The following is a 17,220-nucleotide window of genomic DNA, read 5'->3' as shown; positions in this document are numbered from 1 at the left end:
TTACAACTCTAAGGGGTCCACGTGAAAGGGTCGTGATAGATCGAGCAAGCGTGGGGAACGTGACTGGCGGCCGTATGCATCAGCTAACAGAACAGAAAGTGGTGCAATGCTTCCTCATACAATGTCTGGAATTTACAGATAACACAAGTAGTTTAAGTCAGGGATCGATGTTACTATTTTCCTTTAACTACCAGGGCTGGGTGGTGGCGCCAGGCTGTCTGGCTATTTATCTTACTCTTGTTTCTTTTTAACTGTCTGCTTTCTTTTTCTCCTGTCTTATAAACTAGGCAAGGAGTGGGGGGGCAGCAGGAGAAGTAGTGGTCTCCTTCCTGAGGATGTATGTGTCAGGTGTGTTTGTGAGGTGTGTTAGGTGTATGTGTGAGTGTCTGAGGTGTGTGTGAGGAGTGGTACGTGTGAGGTGTGTGTGGCGTGAGGTGTGTGTGTTCGGGTGTGTGTGGTGTTTCTGGGGTGTGTGTCTGGCATGTGTCAGATGTGTGGGGGTGTGTCTGGGGACGTGTGTAAGGTGTGTATGTCCGGGGTGTGTTTCAGGTGTGTGTGAGATGTGTGATGTGTGTATGGTGTGTGTGAGGTGCATGTGTCTGAGGGGTGTGTGGGGTGTGTATGGGTGGGGTGTGTGAGTTGTATGTGAAGGGGGCCTGCCCCTTGTATTTCTCATCAGGTGGAGACAAGAGACTGAGAAAAGAAATAAGACGCAAAGTATAGAGAAAGAACAGTGGGCCCAGGGGACCGGCACTCAGCATACGGAGGGCCTGCACTGGCGCTGGTCTCTGAGTTTCCTCAGTATTTATTGATTACTATTTTCACTATCTCAGCAAGGGGAGTGCAGCAGGAGAACAGGGTGATGGTGGGGAGAAGGTCAGCAGGAAAACATGTGAGCAAAGGAATCTGCGTCATAAATAAGTTCAAGGAAAGGTACTGTGCCCGGATGTGCACGTGGGCTAGATTTATGTTTCTCTTTACCCAAACATCTCAGTGTAGCAAAGAGTAACAAAGCAGTATCACCGCCAGCATCTCAACTCCAGCCATAGGGCAGTTTTCTCCTGTCTCAGAATAAAATGAATGTTCAGCCTCACACCGAGACATTCCATTCCCAGGGCCATGCAGGAAACAGAGGCCTTCCTCTTATCTCAACCGCAAAGAGGCCTTCCTCTTTTATTAATCCTCCTCAGCACAGACCCTTTACAGGTGTTGGGCTGGGGGACAGTAAGGTATTTCCCTGCCAACGAGGCCATATTTCAGGCTGTCTCAGTGAGGGGAAACCTTGGACAATATCCAGGCTTTCTTGAGCAGAGGTCCCTGTGGTTTTCCTCAGTGCATCGTGTTGATAGAGAATGGAGAATGGCAATGACTTTTACCAAGCACACTGCCTACAAACATACTGTTAACAAGGCACATCCTGCACAGGCCTAAATCCCTTAAACCTTGATTCAACACAGCACATGTTTCTGTGAGCACAGGGCTGGGGCTGAAGTTACAGGTTAACAGCATCTCAAAGCAGAACAATTTTTCTTAGTAGAAATCAAAACGGAGTTTCTTCTGTCTTCCTTTTCTCCATAGACACAGTAACAGTCTGATCTCTCTTCCTTTCCCCCACAGTATGTGTTTCTGGTGTCTACTGTCAGGTGTGTGGGTGTGTCCGGGGTGTGTATTGGTACGTCTCATATGTGTGAAATGTATGTGTGAAGGGTGTGTGTGAGGTGTCAGGTGTGTGGGTGTTTCTGGGTTGTGTGTGAGGTGTGTGTGTGTCGGGGTGTGTTTCAGGTGTGTGTGAGATGCATGTGTGATGTGCATGTCTGGTGTGTGTGTCTGGTGTGTCTAAGGGGTGTGTGTGTTGTGTGTTTGGGTGTGTGGTGTGTGTGAAACGTGTGTTTCCTGTGTGACTGGTGTCAGGTGTGTGTTTGGGTATGTGAGGTGTGTGTCTGGGGTGTGTGTTTGGGTGTGTCTGGTGTGTGTGAACTGTATGTGTCAAGGGCATGTGTGAGGTGTGGGTTGGGAGTGTGTTTCAGATGTGTGTGTAAGAGGTGTGTGTGATGTGTGTATGGTGTGTGTGTCTGGTGTGTCTGAGGGGTGTGTGGGGTGTGTGTGAAGTGTGTGTTTGGGTATGTCTGGTGTGTGAGGTGTGTATTTCTGGGGTGTGTGTCAGGTATGTGGAGTGTGGGTCAGGTGTGTGTATGTCAGGTGTGTGGTGTGTGGGTCAAGGGTGTGTGAGGTGTGTTTGGGTGTGTCTGGTGTGTGTTTCTGGGGTATGTGTCAGGTGGGCATCAGGTGTGTGGGGGGCATGTGTGGGTGTGTCAGCTGTTTAAGGTGTGTGTTTCTGGGGTATCAGGTGTGTGTGTGGTATATGTGAGGTGTGTGTGTGGATGTGTCTGGTGTGTGAGGTGTGTTTCTGGGGTATGTGTCAGGTGTGTGTGTCTGGGGTGTGTGTGAGGTGTGTGTCTGGGGTGTGAGGTGTGTGTTTAGATGTATTTGGTGTTTGAGGGGTGTGTTTCTGGGGAGGGTGTCAGGTGTGTGTGGGGTGTATGTGTGACAGGTGTGTGTTTGGGTGCGTCTGGTGTGTGGGGTGTGTGTCAGGCGTGGATGTGTCGGGTGTGTGTGTGTGAAGTGTGTGTTTGGACGTGTCTGGTGTTTGAAGTGTGTTTCTGGGGGTGTCAGGTGTGTGTGTCAGGTGTGAGGTGTGTGGATGTCTGGTGTTTGACACATTTCTGCGGGGTGTCAGGTGTGTGTGTGTGAGAGGTGTGTGTTTGGATGTATCTGGTGTTTGAGGTGTGTTTCTGGGGTGTGTGTGGTGTCAGGTATATGTTTCTGGGGGTGTGTGAGGTGTGTGTGTGTCAGGTGTGGGGTGTGTATCTGGGGTGTCAGGTGTGGGGTGTGTATCTGGGGTGTCAGGTGTGTCAGGTGTGTCTGGGGTGTGTGTCAGGTGTGTGTCGGGTGTGTGTCGGGTATGTGTGAGGTGTGTGTTTGAATGTCTGGTGTTTGAAGTGTGTGATTCTGGGGGTGTGTCAGGTGTGTGTCTGGGGTGTGTGTGCCTGGGGTGTGTGTTTGGATGTGTCTGGTGCTTGAGGTGTGTGTCAGGTGTGTGTCAGATGTGTCTGGTGTGTGGGGTGTCTGTGAGGTCTGTGGGATGCGTGTGAGGTGTGTGGGTGGATGTTTCTGGTGTTTGAGGTGTGGTTTCTGGGGGTGTGTCAGGTGTGTGTGAGAGGTGTGTGGTGAGGCCCGGGCAGGGTCCGAGGGGCGCATGCGCGGCTCCCTAGCAGGGGCGGTGGGGGGAGTGGGGGGGGTGCAGGGCCAGAGCCCAGGCCCCGCCTCCAGCCGCGTTTCCATGGCGACCGCAGCCTCGGTCTCGCCGCTGCAGCCCCCGCCCCGCCCGGCTGCGAAGCGTCTGGAACCGCATCCTCCGCATCCACATCCGCACCGTCGTCCTCCCCGACCGCGTCCTGCAGCAGCTGCCAGTGGAGCCGCCTGTGAGCTATTTCCACATTTCTCCTTGCAGAGTGGGGGCGGGGGGGCCCGAGTGGGTGCGGGGGTGCGAGGCGCGTGTGCGGCAGTGTGCGAGGTGCGTGTGCTCGCAAGTGCGCTTGTGCGTGGCGCGCGTGCGGATGAGGGTGTGAGTGTGCGTGTGTGCGAGGCGCGTGTGCGGATGCGAGTGTGCAGGGCGCGCTGCACGGCCGGCCCCCTCCCGCGGGCCTCCTCTGGTTGTCCCAGGCCAGGCCGACCCCGCGGACCCGAGGCAGTGGTCTCCAGGCTTCCCGTGACGGCGGGGCCCCGGCACGAGGGTCGCAGCCTGCAGTTCAGGGTGTCTCCGAGGTGGGCAGGGGGTGCCAGTTCCAGCTCCTGCCCAGCTCTGTCTGCCGGGGGCGGGGTGGGGGGGGCGGCAGAAGGGGCGTCGGACCAGAGCACCGAGGAGCGGCTGCCCGCACGGTGGTGCGGGGTGGGGGGTGGTCTTGATGGGGGCGTCTGCGTGACAGGCAGGAAGCGGCCAGAAGGCCGGGAGGGGCGCGGCTCCGGAACCACCTGCAACAGGCGCGGGTGCGCGGCCACAGGTGGCTGGAGTGGGAGTGGGAGTGGAAGCGGTAGCAGCTGCGCGCCCACTCCCCTCCGCGGGGCTGCGCCGGCCCCGTAGTGCAGCTGCCTTTGAATCAGCCGGGCAGCCACGGCCGCCTGCAGCGCCAGGGGCAGGAGGCTGCGGTGGCGCCCGCGGGGGAGGGGCGGGACCCTCAGGGATCCGCAGTCACACGCTCTTGTGCCCCCCACATAAGCCCACCTGCGCGCACCCCCAGCGTGACGCAGCATTCCAGGTTGGGGGGCGCATGCGAAAGCGAGTCTGTGACGTGACCTCCAGCCGAGCTTCCGTGGACTTTCGACTGAGAGCCTGCACCCCCGCCCCCGCCATCCATCTGTCCATCCACACGGCCTCGCTCACCCGCGCCCCCACCCATCTGCCGTCAGCATCCCACGCCTCCCCTTGCCCCAGAGACAGGAGCCGGGCACTGCCTCCCTGCCAGAACGCGGCGGGTGGGGCGCAGGGGACCCGCAGAAGATGCCGCCACAGCGCAGGTGCAGGGAGGGGCCGGGAGGAGGAGCAGAGGCGGCCCCCTAGTTCCACGAGCCGCGTGCCTTCCGTGGAAGGAGGCCCCCATGACGCAGCAGTGCAAAGGGACGGTCTGGCGTGTGGGGTGGGAGGGTTGGACCCCACACACAGGCCAGTCCCCCGTACCAACCCCGCATTCCGCATGGGGCGCTGGGCCTGGAACCAGAAGCGAGGCTCCAGTGGGCCCCCAACGGCTTTTTCTCCCTAAAGACGCTTCTCGGCCTGTCTCCGTTGCCATGCACACCCGCGATGACGTAAATTGGCCGTCCGAGGAGTTGGAGTTGAAGTTTGGCTCGAAGGGGACCCCAGAAGCGAAGCTCCTCCTGGCGGGGTCCTGACCCCTGGCGCCGGCCCCCCGGGGCGTGGCTCTACCCTGTGGCACTGCGGGCCGTGACTGCGCCCCCTCTCCGCCCCCTCCCGTCTGTACAGAGGCTGGGCTTGCTCTGGGAGTCCGCTCCGGGGAGACCCCGACCCCTCCTCCTCGGTGGTACCCCCACCCCCGCGGGCCAAGCTCCACCTCAAGCCCCGGCGCTCGCCGCCCTTGCCCCACGACCACGTCATTCCCCGGCCTCTTGGCCCTCGGCTGCTCCAACTCCGCTTCCATGGATCACTCCTGTATTTAAGCCCCATAGGGCCTCGTCCGTCTCCACCTGCACACACACGGACGCTGGCTGCACCGTGAAACCTCGTCCGCCGAGTGCCCATTGCCCCTGCCTGGGCCACGTGGGGACCCACCTCAGGCAGAGTCTCAGCCCGGGATGGGTGTTCGGGGGACCCTGCACGGCCTCTTCCGGAAAGGCCCGGCCGGGCACAAGGTCGCCTGTGATGAACGCCCAGCAACAAGGGGCATGGGTTAGGGCCCCAGAGCGCGTGGTCAGGTCCAGGACTGGGGACCCTGTCTCCGCTCACCCAGCTCCTTCCGGCTCAGAGTGGCCTCCTCCATCTCCTATCCCGCCCTCGCTTGCCAGCCTCACTCCCGCCCACGCAGATCCTTTCCCTCTCTGGTCGTTCCTTCTCAGTTCTTTCCACAGGCAGAATCTGCCACCTCCAAATCCTTCCCCCTCTGATCCTTTCCCTTCAGATCCTTCTCCCCTCATATCCTTCCCCCTCAGGTCCTTCCCCCCTCATATCCTTCCCCCCTCATATCCTTCCCCCCATATCCTTCCCCCTCAGATCCTTTCCCCCTTCAGATCCTTCCCCCTCATGCCCTTCCCCCCTCAGATCCTTTCCCCTCATGCCCTTCCCCCCCATGCCCTTCCCCTTCAGATCCTTCCCCCTCAGATCCTTCCCCTTCATGCCCTGCCCCTCAGATCCTTCCCCTTCAGATCCTTCCCCCTCCGATCCTTCGGAGCTTTCACCTTCAGAGCCTTCCGGCCTCAGATCCTTCCCCACTCTGATCATTCCGCTTTCAGATCCTTCCCTCTCAGGTCTTTCCACACCTCTCAGATTCTTTCACCCTCAGGTCTTTCCCCCTCAGACCCTTCCCCTTCATATCCTTCCCGCCTCAGAGCCTTCCACTCAGATCATTCCGCCCTCAGGTCCTTGCTTATCAGAGCCTTCTCCATCACATCCTTCCACCTTCAGATTCTTCCCCAGGCGAAAGTTGCCACCTTCTAACCTTTTTGCCCTTGGGTCCTTCCCCCTCAGATCTTTCCACCGTCAGATCCTTCGCCCTTAGACCCTTCCCCCTCAGGTCCTTCCCCTTCATATCCTTTCCCGCTCAGAACTTTCCACTCACGGATCATTCCGCTCTCAGATTTTTCCCCCTCAGGTCCTTTCCCCCTCAGATCCTTCCCCGTTCAGATCCTTCTGCCCACAGAGCCTTCCCGCCTCAGAGCCTTCCACTCTCACATCTTTCCCCCTCAGAGTCTTCTCCCCTCAGAACCTTCCCTCTCAGATACTTCCGCTCTCCGACCCTTCCCACCTGGGATCCTTCCGCCAGGCTGATTCTTCCCGCTCAGATCCTTCCACCCTCGGATCCTTCCCCCTGCGTCGGATCCTTACCCCCTCGGGTCCCCCCCCCCCCCCCTTGGGGTCCCTCCCCTCTCAGATTCTTCCACCCTCCACTCCCTCCGCTCCACCCCACCCCCACCCGCGCAATCCTCCCCCGTTGGATCCCTCTGCCCTTGGATCCTTCCCCCTCTCCCCGCAATCCTTCATCCTTCCCCTTCTGATCCTTCCACCTTGCAATCATTCCACCCTCAGCTCCTTCCACCCTTAGATTCTCCTCCACGCAGATGCCTCTACTTGAGTGGCAGCAGCTGGGCAGAAGCTCTGCGACCGCGGGTCCCCTGCTCCTGTTCCCCTGGCGCCTTCCCACACCTGGAACCCACAGCGGAGCCTGGCCACTGCAGGGCGAGAAAGAGTGGTCACTGCTGGCTCTGGCAGTTAACTGGACATCCTAGCGCTGCTGTCACAAATTACAAGCGGGTGGCTTAAAATAAATTCTTTCACAGTTCTGAAGTCAAGAAGTCCAAAATGAAGGTGTTCGCGGGGCCATGCTTCCTCCAAAGCCTCTAGGGGAGCTTCTTCCTCGCTTCCTCCAGCTTCTGGTGGCCCAAGCAATCCTTGGGTTTCAGCTGCATCATTCCAGTCTCTGCTCCGTCTGCACATAGCAGTCTCCTACATCTAATTTCCCTGTAATAAAGATGCCAGTTTTGGATCAAGGCCCACCCTGATTCAGGACGAATTTATTTTAGCTTGATTACATCTGCAAAGACCATATTTTCAAATGAGGTCCCATTCAAAGGCACCCCTCACACAGATCCTAGGACTTGGATGTATTTTTGAGGGAACATCATTCAACCCACAATGTACCCTCCTCATTTGTGGGTTGCAACTGTCTTCTCCCAGTATTGGTTTTTCCTACCATTTTTTGAAGGCTGTTTTGATAAGCAGAAGTTCATAGTTTTAATGAAGTCATTTTATCAATATTTCCTTTGTTGTTAGTACCTATTGTCCTAATGAAAAAATTTTTCCCTCCCTGAGATCAGAAAAATCTTCTCCTGTATTATCTTTGAGGTGCTTTATTGTTTTGCTTTTCCAGTTCAGGTTTATCCACCTGAAGTAGACTTCTCTGTGTAATGTGAGGTAGGGATCAGGCTCACTGCTTTTGATGCAGACAGAGGTTTACTGAGAGGCAGCTACGCTGCAAATCAGGGTCCGTGTGTGCAAAGTGTGTCATGTGGGACTTCTTCTACCACACAGTAGCCCCACACCACTCCATTTCCAATGCTGTGCAACAAGCCAGACCCTGGCAGATGAGACCTCCTCCATGTTTTTTTGTTTTTGTTTTTGTTTTTTTGGGGTTTTTTTTTTTTTTTTTTGAGAGGGAGTCTCGCTCTGTAGCCCAGGCTGGAGTGCAGTGGCCGGATCTCAGCTCACTGCAAGCTCCGCCTCCCGGGTTCATGCCATTCTCCTGCCTCAGCCTCCCGAGTAGCTGGGACTACAGGCGCCCGCCACCTCGCCCGGCTATTTTTTTGTATTTCTTAGTAGAGACGGGGTTTCACTGTATTAGCCAGGATGGTCTCGACCTCGTGATCCGCCCATCTCGGCCTCCCAAAGTGCTGGGATTACAGGCTTGAGCCACCGCGCCCGGCCGGGTTTTTTTTTTTAATGGAGTTTTGCTCTTGTTGCCCAGGCTGGAGTGCAGTGGCACAATCTCGGTTCACTGCAACCTCTGCCTGCCAGGTTCAAGCGATTCTCCTGCCTCAGCCTCCCGAGTAGCTGGGATTATAGGCGTGTGCCACCACACCTGGCTAATTTTTGTATTTTTAGTCAAGACGGGGTTTCACTATGTTGGCCAGGTTGGTCTCAAACTCCTGATCTTGTGATCCACCCACCTCTGCCTCCCAAAATGCTGGGATTACAGGCGTGAGCCACTATGCCCGGCAGTCCATGTTATTTTCCAAGATATTTGGTGTGTTCCTGCCCCTCTGCCTTCCATGTAAAATGACAGTGCTTGTCAAGTTCATTTAAAAAACTGTTGGGATTTTGATTAAGATTTACTGCATCTACAGATCGGGGGGTGGGTAATTTGTTTAAACATGGAAACTCCCCAAATCCATAGACACAGCCTTCCCCATTTACTTGGGGGATTTAGCTTTTCTTGGTGTCTGTCGACAATGTTCCCTGGTTTCCATGTGGAGGCCCTGCCCTGTCCCTGTTCCTCAGCTCTTTTTACACCTATTCCTGAGGATTTGATAGTTTTGATATTATTTAAATGGAGTACTTCAATAAATTATGTATTTATTTATTTTTGCCACTGACATATAGGAATGTAACTGATTTCTGAATACCTTAAATCCAACAGCCTTGCCAAACTCACTTTTTGATCCTTATGATTTGTCTATAGATTCTTCTGGGGTTTCTAAACACAAAGTGTTTAATGGGTGAATAATCAGAGTATTATTTATTCTTGCCTGGCACTAGAGCTCATTTCTTTGTCCTACCCTACAGCATTGGCTGAGACCTCTAGCGCCATAACTTGTAGAACCGCAGATCAAGGCGCTTTCAGGATTCACATTCAGTGAGGTTTGCTGTGGGGATTTTGTGGTTCACTGTTACTGGGTTACAGCACTCGCCTCCTGCCTTAGTGTGCTAATGGGTCCGAGGAATAGTAAATGAGTCTTACCCAGAGTTACTTCTACTTCTCTAGCAATTGATCAGATACGCTTTTTCGTTGTTCTGTTAATACGGTGAAAAATACGATTGCTTGCCAAATGTTAAGCCAAACTTCATTTCCAGAATACACCCAACCTGTCATATGTTACCTTGTTGTATTCGCTGGACTCATCCTGCTTGAGCTTTGGGGCTTCGCAGTGGTGTGTGCGTGTGGAGGAGGCTGGCCTGTGAGCTCCTCTCCGATGCTGTCCTTGCTGGGTTAGGGGACTGAGGCTAGTTGGCCTCAGGAGCTGGTGAGTGCTCCCTTGTCTTTCTGGAAGAGTTTTGTGGACGTTTGCATTACTTTCCCTGTAAATGGTTGGTAGAATGCTGTGGTGATGCTGTCTGCGCTTGGAGTTCTTTGTGAGAAGGTTGCAATGGCAGATTCTTTCTTCTTTTTTTTTTTTTTTTTTGAGGCGGAGTCTCATTCTGTCACTCACGTTGGAGTGCAGTGGCGCGATCTCGGCCCATTGCAACCTCTGCCTCCCGGGTTCAGGCGATTCTCCCGCCTCAGCCTCCCGAGTAGCTGGGACCCCAGGTGCCACCATCGCACCGGGCCACAGGTTCCGTTTCTACTGCACACAGGACCGTTCTTTTTTTCCTTTGATTGATTGAATACATTTTGTTTTTCTGCTTTTTCCATTGATCAGCTCGGAGGTCATCCGCTGCATTCTTTTTCTCTAGGAGGTCCGCCTGAAGGCGAAGCCGAGCACCCTCGGCCTCTCCGGGATTGGTGGGGCCCCGCTCTCCGCGGCCTTCAGCGCCGGGCTCGCAGCTGGGCTGACTCGCGGGTGCCCTCTTGTGGCCGCTCTCACTTCCTGCGTCTCCGGCAGAGTCGCCGGACAGAACGAAGACTGACTTCAGGATAAGCACGTCCCATGCCGCTTATTGCGAGGGATGCTCTTATATTAAAAATGGGCTCGTTGCTTATCTGAAATTCAAATTTAGCTGGGTCTCCAGCATTTTTATGTGCTGAGTCTGGCACCCAACTCTCCAGACTGATGTCCAGGATTGTCGGCTTTAAGAGGTTGTCTAGAGTCAGGCGCGGTGGCTCATTCCTGTAATCCCAGCACTGTGGGAGGCTGAGGCAAGCAGATCGCTTGAGACCAGCCTGGGCAATCTGGCGAAACCCTGTCTCTACAAAACATGTAAAAATTAGCCAGGCGTGGTGGGGTGCGCCTGTGGTCCCAGGTACTCGGGAGGCTGAGATGGCAGGATTGCTTAAGCCCAGTAGGCAGAGGCTGCAGTGAGCCAAGATCACACCACTGCACTCCCACCTGGGCCACAAAACAAGATCCTATCTCAAAAAAAAAGAAAAAAGAAGAAGAAGAAGGAAAAAGAGGAGATTGTCTTGTCTAGAGCAGCCGCTGGTGGAAGACTCCCCCAGCTTCATGGACAGTCACTGGTTGGGGTGCTTTCCCCTCAGTGCTGTGGGGTCCAGAGGGGCTGTGGGGGTCAAGAAGGTACAGTACCCAGCATCTGGCTGGATTTGACCGGTTTGCCCAAGGAGGCTGGCCTGACCACTTACAGCCTGTCCCTGGTTCTGGTGTGAGGAGCATTAGGACCAGCTCAGGGTCCTCTGGCTTTAGAGCCAGCTGGCGTGGGTGTCCAGGGGGGCAGCCTGTGGGCAGTGACCCTGTCTGTCTCTGGACAGGACAAGCACTGCCATCCACCATGGTGAAGCTGGGCTGCAGCTTCTCTGGGAAGCCAGGTAAAGACCCTGGGGACCAGGATGGGGCTGCCATGGACAGTGTGCCTCTGATCAGCCCCTTGGACGTCAGCCAGCTCCAGCCGCCGCTCCCTGACCAGGTGAGGGCCTGGGCCAGCGTGGAGTCCCTTCTCAGGCTCCCCTGGGAACAAAGGGGTGTGGGGTGAGGTTTGTCTAGATGTGGCCTCTTCCCAGGTGCAGTAGAGCAAGCAGAAGAAGGACCGTGGGGACCAAAACCCCAGTTGGCCATGGGCACTCTATGTGACCTCCTGGTCAGCTCCCCCATATGCCAGAGCTGGGCAAACTGGCCGACGGGTAACCAAGAATTCACACACTGACTCCTAGACAGCAGCCCGCCCACCTGCTGTCCATAGGGCACCCAGCAGGCAACGCTTCCCACCCTTCCCTCGGGCCATGGCCCTGTCCTGGGTTGAGCCTGAGATATGGAGGTCCCTGGGCAAGTGACCACTGGGGGTACTTATAGCAGAAACTGGGGAGAAGCAAAGAGCTCAGTTCTAGCCCAGCCCAGTTTGACCCCCTAGGGAGTTGTGCAGCATGAAAGGCACCCTGAGTTGTCCCTGCTGGAGGTGGGGGCAGCATCTATGCTGGGGACCCGGGACAGGAGGACCACCCCTGCTGGCCAAGGGCAATTCTCCAGCACCCTGAATTGAAGGCAGCAGGCAAAGCGAGGGGCTCCGTCAGCAACCAGGCCAAGCCCAGGGCTGCCATGTGCCCAGCAGACTTTCAGTGTCCACCTTCCCTTGGCCTAACTTTGTGGCTGCTGGAGCCCTGCCATCCACCAGACGGTCCTGGGAGATGGTCAGGGTCAACACCACTGCCACGAAGCTGACCCTGGCTCCCTCCCCTCTCAGTTCAGGGCTCTCTTGGGTCCCTCCCAGCTGCCCACTGAGGCCATGGCCATCTCTTTTCACAGGTGGTCATCAAGACACAGACAGAATACCAGCTGTCCTCCTCAGACCAGCAGAAGAAGTTCCCTGACCTGGAGGGCCAGAGGCTGAACTGCAGCCACCCAGAGGAAGGACGCAGGGTAACCACACTCACCCCACCCACTGTGGGGACTCAGGGCAGGGGGAGAAGGTGGAAGGCAGCTGGGGGTGCCTGGGCTCAGGCCAGGCCGGGCTGGAGTCCCCTTGCTGTCTGGGAGGAGAGGGTGGCGGTGAGTCATCCCACCCAGAGCTGGCCTCCAACTGCCCTGCAGTCATCAGGCCCCCTGGCGAGGCTGCAGGTGCAGACTGACCAAACGGTGGCGCTCCTGAGATATTTCTCTTCCTGGGAAGCGCTGGCCAGTGCTGCTTGCCTGTTTGCCCAGAGGGTCATTGTCTCATCTTCAGTGACTTACGGGCTTTCTATGTAATACTTTCTTTCTGCAGTATATCTGGCAAATATCTTCTCTCATCCTCTTGTTTAAATCTCTCAACGTTATTAAGATAGCTTTAGTCATTTTTAGTGGACTGTTTCCAAAGCCTTCCATTCTCCAGTAGTAAGATCTGCTAGGGCTCCCCGTCCCTGGCTTCACGTTCCAGTCTGCAGCTCATGTTACAGCACCCACTGTGGGAAGTCCCCTGGGAGGCCTGGTGAGTGCAGCCTCCGACTCACCTGAGGCTGTGGCCCCCATCCCCTGTGGAGCCCACAGCGAAGGAAAGCTGCAAATTCCCGCAAGACCCACCTGGGTCAAAGGCCACATCACTTTACCTGGTGGCAGATGTCTCCAGAACCCCAGTGGAGGGGCCGCCAGCAAGGCCTGGCCCCCAGGGGTGATGCCTGCACACTTGACCCTCGGAAAAGTGGGAAAAGCCACTGGCTGCCCAGGGCGGGGGTGGGGTATCAAGACTGGAGGGCGGGGATGGTCCTGTGCCAGCACCAGCCCCTGAGGAGCTCCCCACAAAGGCGACCCCTGCCTGGCGTGGCTGAGCCCCTCTCTGCCCTCCTGCCAGCTGCCCACCGCGCGGATGATCGCCTTCGCCATGGCGCTGCTGGGCTGCGTGCTGATCATGTACAAGGCCATCTGGTACGATCAGTTCACCTGCCCCGACGGCTTCCTGCTGCGGGTAAGGGGGCCAGGGCTCTGGTGGGGGTCGGTGGAGCCGCGCCTCCTCCCATAGCCTCCAGGCAGGGGGTGGCAGGGGTGTCTGCTGCTGCTGGGGGAAAGTGGTCTCCAAAGCCATGTTCCCGTTACTTCTCTAGAACATGAAAGTCTATCTTTTGAAAATTTAAAAGAAAAGATGTATTAGTGATGGGTTTCTCTTCTTGTAATTTAAAAAATAAGTAAAAGACGAGGCAGAAAAGGTCGCCCTCCAGCCGTCTCTCTAGGGGTCATCTGTCCTCCTGAGTGACTTGTGTGAGGTTTTATTTTTATATAACATGATATTAATGCTCCCTACATATTTGGCAAATATTTTTTCCATCCTTTTTTTTTTAATCTCTTTGCCAATAATAGTTATAGCATTTAGTGTGTTTTTAGAAAGCCTTTTATTCATCAGAAGTAAAATCTGCTCCTTTTCTCCTTAACTCCATGGTTTATGCTCTGGAGCGCGCTCGCAGAGGCCTTGCTGGGCTGAGCAGGTCCACTGGTGTCTGCGCCCCTCTCCCTGGGTGGCCCCCTCCCCTTACAACCCGCGACCTCCTGGCTCCGTGCCCCCCCCCCAGGGCCCTGAGTTCTGAACCGGAGGCTGACCTTCGGTGTCCTGAAACCATGGCTCCGTTACAAACTGTCCGCAGTGCCCCCAACCGCAGAAGTGGGAGGGCCCGGGCCCGGGGCGCACAGGAGGGCTCGGCCCGCCGGCCCTGACCCGGCCCCTCCCGCAGCACAAGATCTGCACGCCGCTGACCCTGGAGATGTACTACACAGAGATGGACCCCGAGCGCCACCGCAGCATCCTGGCGGCCATCGGGGCCTACCCGCTGAGCCGCAAGCACGGCACGGAGACGCCGGCGGCCTGGGGGGACGGCTACCGCGCCGCCAAGGAGGAGCGCAAGGGGCCCACCCAGGCTGGGACGGCGGCGGCCACCGAACCCCCCGGGAAGCCGTCGGCCAAGGCGGAGAAGGAGGCGGCGCGGAAGGCGGCCGGGAGCGCGGCGCCCCCGCCCGTGCAGTGATGGTCTCCGGCCCCGCAGCCCGGTCGGGGGTAGGTGCGCGCCGCGGGGCCCCGCCGGCTCTGCCCCGGTCTCTTCCTGGCCTCCCGCACCGCTTCTGAGCCAGAGACCCCGGCCACCCCCCTCTTCCTCTTCCCTCCGACCCGGCCCGCCAGAACGTCGGGAGGGGGGTGTGAATCCGAGCCCGCCGTGGGGCGCGGTGTCCGTGGGGAGCCCCCGGCCGCGTCGCCGCTCTCAACCCTCGGGCTCTGTCTCCGCAGCGTCCCCCGCCAGCTCCTGTGACCAGCGCGTCGCCCGATGCTCTCCGCCGTGTTCGTGTCTCGCCCCCAGGCGCCCTCGCTGCAGCCCTGCCCCCGTGGGTCTCTGACTCTGTCGCTTTTCTCTAAGTAAAGATTTCACGTTCACCGGAGTCTTCCATCTCTCCTGCGCGTCCTCTGCCCGGCTGGCCTTTCTCCCGCCCCCCACCCCGCCAGCTGTGAGTGAGGCCGGCATTGTGCTCCCCCCAGGGACCCCCGAAGGACCCAGGAGAGATTCCGTGGGAGCAGCTCCCGGGAAGCCGTGGCGCGCCCAGGCGGAGCACGAGCATCCTCGCGCTGGGGGGTCCAGGCCTTGTCCAAGCCCCACCGGGATATGCCTTAATGGCGGGGCTCCGGCCCACCCAGGGGAGCCTCGGGTCCATCCCTAACCGCTGTCCAGCCCCTTGTCCTGCTGGTTCCACCCCCACCATCTACCTGGTGCTAGGCCTGGGTCCCGTGCATCCCCCCTCTGACAGGAGTGTCTGCCTCCCCGCTGACCCCCGGTTCTGGGCGGCACCCATGAGCAGCTTCTGCCTCCTAGATGTGCGGCCCACAGGCATAAATGACCAAGTGAAGAAAGAAGTGAATGGGGGCGTCTGAGTGGGGAGTGGCTCCTGAGGAGGGGTGAGCTCTGGCTCCTGGGGTCTGGGTTCTCCCGTGTCCCTGGAGCCAGATGAAAGATGGTAAGGCTGAAGGGCCAGGGGAGCCTAGAGCTGCTGTGAGTTCCCCCCCCAGCATCCCCACCTCAGCCCCAGCCCACTCCCGGCACTGAACACTACAGGGAATGGACTCTGGCAGATCTCACCCACCGCCTGCACCACCCCAACCAGCTGCAGCTCTGCAGCGCCGCCCACCCAAACACCTGTCCTCCTCGGATCCCTTTCACGTGGGGCCCAGACGCCCCACCTGGTGGGAGGGGAGTTCGGGCCTTGGGACTAAGGGCTTGCGGCTGAGAGACAGCAACAGAGCCTAGACAGTCCCGCCAGCCACTGGAAGCAGCTTCAGGCAGGAGGGGCCGGCATTTCCTGCACTGCGTGGTGGAGGGTGGGGGCCTCACACACAGGTGGGATCCCCTTGGGAAGCCCGCCTTGATCTCAGCATGGAGCCCAGTGACTTGGAGAACAGCCCAGAGCAGCCTCTACGGCATCAAGGGAGCTGCCAGAGCCAGCGCCAGTGGATCTAACCTGTTCCTGGGCACTGGGCTAGGGGACTGGATGGTCACTGGAGTCCTGGTTGTGAACACAGGGCTGGATGCTCAGACCAAGAGTGGATGGAAGACCCCCACCATTGGCTCCCAGGCCTGCTGGCAAGGTGGGGGTCTAGGCAGCTTCCCAACTCCGTGGGACTGGCCTGCTTTGGAACAGTGGGCAGTGCCCAGGAAGCCTGTGAACTGGGCCTGCCAGGGAAGCCGTGGTGAACTGGAGGCCAGCCAGGTGGGGTCAGGGAAGGCAGGGCCGTGCACACCACACCCTTCACTGCTGGGCTTCTAAGGACATTGAACAGGCACACGCAGAACTGAGTTGGCCCTAATGGCCTGCAACGGAGGAGGGTGGGGGACCTGGGACCTCAGCTGGGATATATGAGGGCAGGGAGTCTCTGCATGGCTGATGTTTGAATTAAAATACAGCTTTTTCCCTATATTTTATTATTTTTATTTTTATTTTATTTCATTTTATTTTTTGAGATAGAATCTTGCTCTGTCGCCCAGGCTGGAGTGCAGTGGCGTGATCTCCGTTCACTGCAAGCTCCGCCTCCTGGGTTCACGCCATTCTCCTGCCTCAGCCTCCCGAGTAGCTGAAATTACAGGCGCCCACCACCACGCCTGGCTAATTTTTTTGTATTTTTAGTAGAGATGGGGTTTCACTGTGTTAGCCAGGATGGTCTTGAACTCCTGACTTCGTGATCCACCCGCCTCGGCCTCCCAAAGTGCTGGGATTACAGGCTTGAGCCATTGCACCTGGCCATGCCAGACTCTTTATAACAATCAGTTCTCAGCTAGACGCAAGCAATGGCTCACGCCTGTAATCCCAGCACTGTGGGAGGCCGAGGTGGGCGGATCACTATAGGATCCAGCCCTACGGGGCTTAGCAGGTGTTCTCCCCACGTGTGGAGATGAGAGATTGTAAGAAATAAAGACACAAGACAAAGAGATAAAGAGAAAGAACTGGGCCTGGGGGACCACTACCACCAAGACGTGGAGACTGGTAGTGGCCCTGAACGGCTGGGCACGCTGATATTTATTGCATACAAGACAAAGGGGCAGGGTAAGGAGGGTGGATCTTCTAAGTGATTGACAAGGTGAAACAAGTCACGTGATCACAGGACACAGGGCCCTTCCCTCTTAGGTAGCCGAAGTGGAGAGGGAGGGCAGCATATGTCAGCGTTTTCTTCTCTGCACTTAATAGGAAAGATCAGACTTTAAGACTTTTACTATTTCTTCTACCTCTGTCTTCTACGAACTTCAAAGAGGAACCAGGAGTACAGGAGGAACATGAAGGTGGACAAGGAGCGTGACCGTTGAAGCACAGCACCACAGGGAGGGGTTTAGGCTGCCAGATGACTGCGGGCAGGCCTGGATAATATCCAGCCTTCCACAAGAAGCTGGTGGAGCAGAGCGTTCCCCAACTCCTCCAAGGAAAGGAGACTCCCTTTCGCGGTCTGCTAAGTAACAGGTGCCTTCCCAGACACTGGCGTTACCACCTGACCAAGGAGTCCTCAAGCGGCCCTTACGCGGGCGTGACAGAAGGCTCACCTCTTGTCTTCTTCGTCACTTCTCACAGTGTCCCTTCAGCACCTGACCCTGTGCCCGCCGGTTATTCCCAGGTTATATT

The 17,220-nt window shown here is 57.1% G+C and overlaps 1 protein-coding gene across 1 annotated transcript; it reads left to right on the top strand.

Moving 5' to 3' along the window:
* The first annotated feature begins 3,332 nt into the window (after positions 1–3,332).
* CALY (calcyon neuron specific vesicular protein) lies at positions 3,333–14,502 on the top strand. The gene is made up of 6 exons (XM_025396085.1): positions 3,333–3,482; positions 10,926–11,080; positions 11,914–12,027; positions 12,935–13,048; positions 13,806–14,125; positions 14,354–14,502. The coding sequence occupies exons 2-5, from the start codon at positions 10,946–10,948 to the stop codon at positions 14,094–14,096; spliced, it is 654 nt and encodes a 217-aa protein (XP_025251870.1). The 5' UTR covers positions 3,333–3,482; positions 10,926–10,945; the 3' UTR covers positions 14,097–14,125; positions 14,354–14,502.
* The last annotated feature ends 2,718 nt before the right edge of the window (positions 14,503–17,220 follow it).

This window comes from Theropithecus gelada, chromosome 9 (genome assembly GCF_003255815.1).
Source record: "Theropithecus gelada isolate Dixy chromosome 9, Tgel_1.0, whole genome shotgun sequence".
Classification (NCBI taxonomy): domain Eukaryota; kingdom Metazoa; phylum Chordata; class Mammalia; order Primates; family Cercopithecidae; genus Theropithecus; species Theropithecus gelada.
Note: the sequence above shows the minus strand (reverse complement) of the source record. Positions and strands in the feature narration are given on the sequence as shown.